Source organism: Pundamilia nyererei, unplaced genomic scaffold (assembly GCF_000239375.1).
Source record: "Pundamilia nyererei isolate P.nyererei 1_Seehausen unplaced genomic scaffold, PunNye1.0 scaffold00002, whole genome shotgun sequence".
In the NCBI taxonomy this organism is placed as follows: Eukaryota; Metazoa; Chordata; class Actinopteri; order Cichliformes; family Cichlidae; genus Pundamilia; species Pundamilia nyererei.
The window spans coordinates 968,874-978,848 of NW_005187403.1; the positions used below are offsets into that span (position 1 = coordinate 968,874).

Genomic DNA, 9,975 nt, shown 5'->3' on the forward strand with positions numbered 1-9,975 from the left:
CAGCTTCCAGTTTGGATTCGGGAGACAGACACTATCTCTACTTTTAAGATTAGGCTTAAAACTTTCCTTTTTGCTAAAGCATATAGTTAGGGCTGGATCAGGTATTTGAACTCATCCACCTTCACTACCACCTCTGCTGCTTGCTTTTTCACTGTTATACCTGCCTTCCTTTACCATCAAAACTGCTCATGTCAATGTTAATTAGATTTGCAGGACATTCATATGCTCCACCTACAGGACTTGAAAAAATGAAAACCTTCACTAGGACTTTTCTGTTGTTCTACAAAGTATAATTCTTTTTTTTTTTTTAGCAAAGGTAAGGTGTGCAATCATTTCACCCTGGAAGATAAACAGTTCAAAGAAATCTTTAAAATGAAAATGACATTAATACCCAAAATGAGTGTATGTAAACTTCTGAAATCACAACTATATGAGAAGCACAACACTAAAGAACAGAATATCTGTAGTACTAAAGCAAAGACCTTGAGTGCCAGCAGACTCTTGTTGATCTCTGCTCCCTCGAGGCGAGTCTGCCGGTCAGCGCTGGACGTGTCTGCCCCTCTCTCATTCCCCGCCAGGTCGATAAGAGAGAACTTTCCATGCATCTTCCCCCGCCGTCGCAGGATGATCTGGAAAACAGCGTGACTCCGGGAGGAGTGAGCGTTGGCCGATGTCTGCCCAGACGTCCTGCAAGAGGCATGGTGGGGGGTGTTCAGGGGGTTCATTCAGCGGTTCTCCAACTCAAATCTTGTTACTGTTTAGTGTTTTCACATATACATATGTGAAAAAAAAAATCACGTTTACCTGCAGCTGTTTCCCACTTCGATGAGTTTGAGGACGTCTTCTGTGCATTTCACCTCCCTCTCCTGCAGGCCCACCACCTGCACCTGCTGCTTCCCGTCCTCCAGCACCCGTAACTTGGCTTTACGGTTTAACAGGTCAAACACCTTCAAACACAAATATGCTCAACAGTAGCGTTAGCAGTTTAACCTTTTCTCAGCTTCACAAAGACAGAGGACTGGACTCTGGAAAATTTCTCCTGATTTAATTTCCATTACTTGTGCTGATGGTTCTTACCCCATGTAGTATTTTCCTAGCAGCACTTCTACCATGAGAATCATTCACATGATTTACCACCAGCCACTTATGCTGAGATGTGTTTAACATGGTCCCTGATCTGAGCTGCTGGTATCTGGTCAAGGCACATGAACCTCCTTTCCTAGAGCAATTCTCATTACAGCTAATTTTAATCAGAGCCGGTCCTTAAAAAAACTTTTCTGGACTACCTGTCTTTATCATTTGAAGTCATTCTTGTCATAATATTAACATTTACAGCCTACTTCCTCCTGAAGTAGCACCATTTAATTTCAATCCCTCACTGCTGACAAATAATACAAATAACGTGCGATATCATGCCCAGATGTGATATGAATCCCAGGCTTGCACCTAGCTCTTACAGGTTCACAGTTCATCTGCTCCCTGCCAAGAAAGCGGTGCCTACTTCAGGTCAAGTTCCATGTTAGTCGCCTTAGAGCAAAGGCCCACTCATGAGCCTCCACAGGGTGTGGAGAGGGGCTCACGTTTGCATGTGAGGAGGAGGGAGATGCTGAAGTTCCTCTGTTGCTGCCCAAGAAGTGCAGTCTAAGTTATAAGCTCTCCCACTCGATTATGGAGCCTATCTCCCTGGCATGGAGCACCAAAGGTGCCTCAGGAGGCAACACAAGACCACAACTGAGAGTATGTTCCACCTGGTGAATGCCAGTGTTCCATGCTATTTGTGTTGTTCTGAATGAACCGACTGAAAGGGAACAAAGTGTTATGTTTAATACTTCTATTGCCTGGAGAAGAGGAATGAGGTAAAACACTAGCTTGCTCTGTTGTGCAGCTGGGCTTGGTGAAGAGCAGCTATCAGACTGACTGTGATGACAGGGGTGTGTATGTGCAAGTGCGGCCGACATGTTATATATATATATATGTATATATGTATTATATATGTTCAGGGAACAGAAGTTATAAACATAACAATTTGTTTTCCAGTGACTGAGGTACCCGTCTGCTACAGAGAATCATCACATTGGCATAAACAGTTAAATATAAATATGTGGTATTTTTGAAGTAAATTGAAGTAAATGTCTCATCCTTCATCATGACTCTATTCATCAATTATTTAACCTTTTTTTTTATTATATATTAACATACAGCTTAAATGATCAGTGATGATAACACACTTACCTTCCCACTGTAAATTTCAAAAAATGTGGCAAAAACTTGCAGGTCCAGCTTCTTATAATTTGGCTTCTTTAACATGAGAAAAACGTCTCTGGCTGCAGGGAGAGAAGGACACACCTAAATGAGAGAGACCAGCAATAATAATGATAATAATAATAATCAGTAAAGCAGAAACTAACCAGACAGTGCATAGATCCCTTTGGAGCAGTCCTGGTTCTTTCCTGAGAAGTCCCCTCCCATTGTCTAAAAGGAGACACGAGTTAGAACATGACACTAAAACCAAACTTCTCAAATCAAAGTCAAAAACTCACATGTGTTTTTCCACTTCCAGTTTGTCCGTATGCAAAGCACGTCGCCATTCCCCTCTCAAAAATGGTCTCAACCAGCGGCTGAGCAGTGAACCTGCAGGGTGGAGTGTTTATTGGCAGCAGAATATTTGACTCAAGTGCTACAGCATGAAGAAAAAAGAAAAAACAGTGTACCTGTAAACCATTTCATTGGTGGAGTTCTCATCAAAGGCATAGTCAAATCGGAAGGTCTGGTTCTCCAGGTAGCGGGTCAAGTCAACTTTCTGCTTGGGCTCATGGACCATTACAACGTCCTTACTGGGAATGGTGATCACATCCAGATCCTTTGTTGATAACTCTGAAGAGACACAGTCATTGTTATAGACATTTTCTATTTATGGCCAAACACAGGCTACAAAGATGTACAAGGGCAAGGACAAGCAGCAGTCTATAGACGTCCCTGCTACTTGTTTTTAATTAATCGACATTCAGAGATTTTTAGAAATAATATTTAAAATGGACACAATTGGCACCACAACAGAAGAAATGACCCATGAGTGTCCAAAATCAGGCAGATCTGATTGATATAGTGGATGTAAACAATAAAAAACTTTTAGGGAGGCTTTCCACCTCCTCACAGGGGTCATCTCTCCAATTCTAAACTACTTTGATTAGCTGTCTGAGCTTGAACACAGGCTTCACAGTTTCTCTGAATACAGCTGCTACATAAATATGCTCTTACCTTTTTTGTTGAGGGGACGTGCACGAACGCACACGCATATCCTGTGCTCCTCAATCTGAAACATGAGAAGACATGAATAAATAGTGCGGTTCACACCTTTGTACTGGCCATATGACCTCCTCGTTCCTCCTTTCTTCCAACATTCTCAGGTACCTCTCCCTCTACTGACTCCTTCTGACCAGCAGATCTAAATTGGACTCACCAGATCGTTTGTGGTTAAAGGTCTGTAGTCCAGACTGGCTCTGAAGTCTCTGATCATACACATAATCTCATAGTTTGGTAAATTAACGTCCACCTCCTGCAGTGGCACAGAAAACAAAAGTATTGATCACATAATGACAAAGACAATAAAAACATTCAGGAAGCATTTCAATTATTCGTGAATTAATTAATTCAAAATCAACATCCTAACATTTTGAGTGACACGTCACGTACTTTTAAGTCTTTTGTCTAAATCAGCCGATTAGAAGCTACTTTCAGCCTGAGAATACTTTTTGTATCCAGACAGTGCTCTCTAAAATGATGCGAAGTTTGGTAGATCACCTTTTGATTTTTAGTTCCAACTAACTATATGTTTTAACTCTAGGGCCACCTGCTCAGAACACTGTGAACCGAACACAGCTGCAATAATCAAAAGAAAAAAACTGAAGCATCTGATTCCTTTAAAAGTTTGTGTTGTTTCAGCTGTTTTCAGAATTTAAACGTTTTTATTAAATGCTACATGAGCTGACTGATTAATTAAAACAGTGCTTATTAAATCTTCTCACAGTTTCAGTTAATATAACTTGATGAGTAATGTTTCTTCTGCTTTGTTTTTTTGGAGTATAATTATCCATGTTTTTTTCTTTTTCATTTCACTCATATTGTCACAGTTTTGCTTATTTAACATGAGGTTAAATTTAAAAAACCTGATTAATGGTTCTGTGAGCATAATGGAAGAGAACCTCTGAGGATGACAGTGCATGCATTATAGTTTCAATAATTTGCTACTGCAAATCTGGAACATTACCAGCACACTGTGAAAGACTACAGGAGACACACACAATAGAAATAAGCACAGAAAAAAGCTCAGTCCACACATCCACATGCATTAAGGTCAAAATATTCAAGCAAAAATATATACAGTATATTTAATCTTGGGTTAACAGTACAGAGTCTAGTTGTTTGTGCATAATTCTGTTGACCTTTTTTTTTTATAATGAGACACAGTACAACAGTATAGTGGGTAAAACTCCTGTTGTGTGAGAGGCAGCATTATTAACCATGTCTTATAGTTATGACTATAAACCAGAACTTTCAGCATTTAGGTTTGAAAATCTGGGACTTTTGTTTGTTAGAGTGGTGGGGTTGGCTCAAATACTGAACTTTGAAGTCATTTAGATGAAAAAGTGAAGACAGTAGACATTTTGCATTTTTGCAAATTTTGGAAGTGTTACAGTACAAATAGTAAAACAGGTGGCCTCCAGGAGATGTCTTAAAAACCCTGGGAACATGTGTTGGCAGGTATGCTATAAATCAGCTTCATATCTAGAGATAATTCTCAAACAAATGGTTCTCCACTTCACACTGTGGTAATGTGTTTGTTGATGTGTGTATAATGTAAAGAACTGTAGTGTATGCTTGAGTTCTCACTTGTGCCCTCTTCTCTCTGAGCTCTTGTTGCTGAAGACGTCTCTTCTCTCTTTTCTCCTGCAGTTTCTCCACCTCCTTCACACAGTTAGATTTCCTCCGTGCTGAAAAAACAAGGAGCACAGTGGCCTAAAATATCAGCATCGAAATATATATGGTTACAGGCTGAAGTAACAGGGACTATTCCCTCTGATACATTAACAATTATTTTTGATGATGCTGACTCATAATGCCTTACATTTACTTTTACACACACAAAACAAGAGCTGCAGCTTTGCTGATGCTCCTACTCAGTCATCTGGCCACCACATCGACAAAACACTTCATACAACAAAAGGGGAAAAAAAGAAATAAATCAAAAGAACTGTGTAGCTGAGTAGTTACACTACGCTTTGTACATTTACCTAAAATCTAAATGGTTTCATAAATTTAATTAATCTTGTTCAACTTTTATTATATGTCCCACTTTCAAATCTTGAATTAAAAGTCAGTTTTTCTACTATACAGATGCATCATGCATGCATCACCTTAAATCAGTCATTCTCAATAATCAAGTGTAAAATGTACAATATCTAAAACTTTATATTATAAAGACTACATCCATTTACCCAATTCATAAGTTGTAAAAAATAATTTGTTGATAATTGTGAATGCCCCCTAACCTGGGTGTTTTTTTAATTGCCAACCAGCATTATTTTAAACGTGTTAAAAGTCCTGGAGTGTTCCTAAAACACATGGCAGTGATTTGATTGATTCAGTCCCTCAGCCCATATCTTGCCAAGCTCCATTTGTCATTCTGTGTCTGAGTTCATCTGTGTCATGATGTCGGCTCCGTTCTGCTCTTGCTTTCAGTGTATGCACATAGCCCGGTGGGCAGGTCTACAAAAAACTTGCTAGATTTAACTGATTTTTTTTTTTAAATTACACTGAATATGACTTTTTATTTACAGTATTTCTTTTTTCAAATGTTATGTTTTGAGTGCTATTTGAAGGCCTGATCTTATTTACATATTTATGGTCATTCAAACAACAGCAGAGGAAAAACTTAAACAAGTGCTGCAGTATGAAGCCACAGCGAGTGAAAGAGCCTTTGACACCCTTAGACACACAGCTGTGTGGGAGCATGACATCACTGCTACAGAGAACAACAACAGAGATGCTGGAAACTCCCTCCAGAGAATTTCAAACAGAGCCATGTGGACATGAATCCTCTCTCATATGAAGTTTCCAGACGGGGTGACTGTGTTACCGTTCTGCTGCTGTATCAGGGACTGGTTTCCGGCAGGCTGGGGAACGATGGTTGGTGGGGGTGGCTCCGCAGCTTGGCTGTGCTGACTGGGACGTGCCCGGGTTGTTCCCACTGAGGCAGCTGAGGAGCACACAATCCATTGTAACTGCTCATCTCAAAACATTAAAAAGGCAGTTCACCCAAATTATACAAAGTTAAACCCAAATTCTCAGGAGAAGTGTTCACAGTGACCCTCTTAGATTTTCTGTGAGGTTTGTTCATGCCAGTGTTTCTATGCTGACTGCTTCAAACCGACTGCACAAACTTAACCATTCATTTTGTCATAACTGACAGACTCGTGAAGCAGGGGATTTTATCATTAGAAGAGTAAAACCAAACATGACTCTTTAATTCTAACAAAATATTACAATTTTAAATATTTAACACTGATTTTTTTTCTTGTCAATTCAGTTAAACATTCATAAGAAAGAAATTTCAGCACACTTATTGGATGTTTCTTCCTAAATGCACACTGGGAGTCATTATTACATTCTTACAAAACCCTATCTTTGACTTTTACAGTTATTAATCACTTGGACTAATTCTTGTATTGGGAAAACTTTAACTCACCTTAAAAACTGACTTTAAGGTGAGTTAAAGAAGTTGTAGTGAAACTGTTCTACAGTAATTTCCGAGAAAATAACCCTCACTCACTCCGCTTCCCATAAACTCTTTTTTTTTTTACATGATCGGGCAGCACCAACTGTATCGAAGTAGAAAATGATTAAATTATAAGCTTCATATCTCAGAGCTGTTAGTGGGAGAGCATACCTCTGTTCTCCCGTGGGGTATTTTCAGCCTTGGGTATCGCTGTAGTCCGTCTGGTCTATAAAGACCATAATCATTAGAGTTGAATTAAGAATGAAAGAAGGGAGTACACAAAGTATGCAAGGAAAAATGTCTAAACTAAATTATATGTTATAGCAATAAATACAGCATAATCTCTTCAAATCAGGAATAATAGTAATATTCTGTTAAAAGGTCATGTGCAAATAGGAGTGATTGATTAATGATGTCTGGTGTTGAGAAGCAGACCTTGGGTACTTTGCTGGTTTTGGCAACATTGGAGGGAGGAACAGGAGCCTCGGGACTCTGTGGTATCTCTTCATCAGGAGCTACATCTGGATTCAGAGCAAAGACGCTCTCCAGATCAATCTAAATCAGAAAAAAGAAAGAAATTCCTTTGTTATCGTTACAATCTTTGTTTAAGCAGGGGCTCAAGATCACCCCATCAAGTGCAACAGGGGCTGTATTTGCTGAGAACATCAATAAAGATGATCAATAACGTTTATCTTTGCAGTATGTGACTGCTTAATTTGTCGTAATATCTTTTATCAATAATATTTTTTCAATATTTCTACTCTTTTAGAAGGCTGTAATGATGTAAAGGTGAACTTAGCCTCCCAAATGAACACCCAACATAAAAAAAGCTCAGATAATTCTGCCAATGACAAAGCTCGTTAAAATCTGCGATCTTTCTGGTTGCCAGCAGGAGGACATTCTTTAGCTTTTTAAAAAGAAGTTTGATTGCATAGAAGCCTATGGGAAAATGGCCTATGAGTTTCAGGTCTTATTGCACACATACATGAAATTATGGTCCTAATTAGATTCTAAAATGAACAATAAAGCAGGTTTTGTCTTAAAGCAAACCTACATTGTTTTTGTGAATGTAGTATTGCTAAATCTTCCAGTCTTTCCTAGTTTTGGTAAACCTTACTTATCACATCTGGTTTCAAAACATCAACATTACAATTCCCAAAAAAAGCTCACCTTTTGACATGAGGACTTTATTAAACTATGGGTCATGTGACGGTGTCTACTTCTATCTTTTTTAAGCATTTTATGCTTATACACTTGAGATACTTGTAGTGCACTGCATCCGGTACAGCAATACACCCCATATGTTACAACAGCATTACAACATGTCCATGATAAAGCAAGTAATAAGATACTCATGTCTATTTCATTGCTTTCAGGTGTTCCAAAAAGTGATTTCCAGTGTTTCTTTGTGTTTTTCATCTCTAACATACACTGATAAATATTGTGTGGTCAAGATTCACTAAGCTGTTATGTATAAAATAAAGAAATTACCTATTTTGCAAGTATCTTCATGACTCTGTAATATTGTATCTGCTCCTTGTTTTTTATTATGACCAATCCAGTCCTTTTTGGCTACTTAAAACATCTTTACAGTACTATGTCATGTTTGTTGCAATTTCTGCCTCTCTTTTGGCAAGATCCCAAAAAAAAAAAGCCATTTTTAATATGAATAAGAGTTTTTACCTTGATAATTAACGCGTATATAAAAGTCACTTTGACAAAACTGATTGCAGCATCTGATGTCTGACAGGGTTATTGTTTCTGGCTCAAAATGCTTTGATATTATTAAGATATGTTTCACAGGTTATAGGCCAGCAACTCATTTACAACAGTTTAAATACCAGCTATCATTTTTTGGCAGACAATCACTTTTTAGTCACTTCATCAGCAACACAAATAAAACTACAGACAGGTGCCATATTTGAAAGTTAATTCCTGACAACAATTCAGGAAGAGAATTACAAATTACAAATCACTACATTTCAGGACATAATGAATGAAACCGAGTGCAGAGGTAGATGTACCTCTTTCCCTTTGGTGTCTCCGTTCTCAATCCATTCCACTGTCACACTCTCATTGTCTTCATGCAGTGATGTGACCATCGCCTGGTGTATTCGTCCTGCAGAGAGGATACAGAAGGATGCTAGGCCTGCGCAGTGCTGGACCAGACTGTAGAGCCAATGCTCATACAGACACCAACTTATGAGCCATAAAGCTAATGTTCAGTAATTAGGCCTGAGGATATTTTGTGCATTATCTTACAACAAATAAACTGATCCATCAGTCATTCAGTGTTTACAGGGAAAACTTAAACCCTAAAATAAGGATGCTGATATGCTAAATGGGTGTGGCTGATGAAGGATGATGTTGAGACTATCAATCACACCACTGCAAGCGCTGCGTGTAGTGACTGTTGACCGGGTTCTTAGCCATCAGACAAATATTAAAATACACAGAGCAGTCTGAAAGTCGTGTGATTTTTTTACTGAGATGAAAAACAGTTGGAGATGAAAGGCCCCCATCAGCCATCCATCAGCCCTGGTTAACAGGCCACCGCTGCATGGTGCATGATGCAGTGCAGACTTGTGCCTGCATCCCGTCCTCTAACCGGAGGTGTTTCGGCCATGAAGCAATGGACGGGAGGAAGGAGAGGGAGGGCGGCAGGGTAGGTGTCAACCGGACAGCAGGTGGACGGACCCGCCCGCAGCCCTGCAGTCAGGTCGACCCATTGCCGTATGTCTGCATCACTGACAGACACAGCAGCACCGTGTCAAAGACTATTTGTGCCATTTTTGAGTCTCTGACATTTCGCTCGCCGACCTTTTACTGCGACATTCCTGTGAATGACAGTGTAGCAGCCTGCTAGCTAGCAAAAACACCCGGCTGCGTTGAGCGGTAACGTTAGCTGCTCTCATGCGGACCGGCCGGATGGAGAGCGGTGTGTCTGAATGTGCATGTGTGAGCGGAGCATGCTACGTACCGTCGCTCCGTTTTATCTCCACATAAATGCCAACGAATATCTTCCCGAACATCCCGGCCATCGCTCCCGGTATGCCGTTTATTGAGCGCTCCAGTCTAAGTTGTGTGATATTGCGGAGACTGAGGTCATTTGCGGTCTGTCAGGAGAGAAGACAGGCGGAGAAGAGCAGGTGCGCATGCGCCACTGATGTTTTCACCTACAACTTCAACCCAATAAATAA

General features: G+C 39.8%; 1 protein-coding gene across 2 annotated transcripts in view; it reads right to left on the reverse strand.

Annotated features, from left to right (window-relative positions):
• The window catches only part of LOC102201162 (kinesin-like protein KIF2A), a 20,930-nt gene extending 11,007 nt beyond the window's left edge, over positions 1 to 9,923 (reverse strand). For both annotated transcript variants that reach the window (XM_005720070.1, XM_005720069.1), the window contains exons 1-14: positions 9,756 to 9,923; positions 8,800 to 8,894; positions 7,211 to 7,330; positions 6,947 to 7,001; positions 6,137 to 6,256; positions 4,891 to 4,991; positions 3,461 to 3,556; positions 3,259 to 3,313; positions 2,712 to 2,874; positions 2,541 to 2,631; positions 2,409 to 2,472; positions 2,233 to 2,324; positions 805 to 947; positions 483 to 687 (exon numbers count right to left, since the gene is read on the reverse strand). In XM_005720070.1, coding sequence (XP_005720127.1) covers positions 483 to 687; positions 805 to 947; positions 2,233 to 2,324; positions 2,409 to 2,472; positions 2,541 to 2,631; positions 2,712 to 2,874; positions 3,259 to 3,313; positions 3,461 to 3,556; positions 4,891 to 4,991; positions 6,137 to 6,256; positions 6,947 to 7,001; positions 7,211 to 7,330; positions 8,800 to 8,894; positions 9,756 to 9,816 — 1,461 coding nt within the window. In that variant the 5' untranslated portion in view covers positions 9,817 to 9,923. The remainder of the gene's footprint in view (positions 1 to 482; positions 688 to 804; positions 948 to 2,232; positions 2,325 to 2,408; positions 2,473 to 2,540; positions 2,632 to 2,711; positions 2,875 to 3,258; positions 3,314 to 3,460; positions 3,557 to 4,890; positions 4,992 to 6,136; positions 6,257 to 6,946; positions 7,002 to 7,210; positions 7,331 to 8,799; positions 8,895 to 9,755) is intronic.
• Between the last annotated feature and the right edge of the window lie 52 nt (positions 9,924 to 9,975).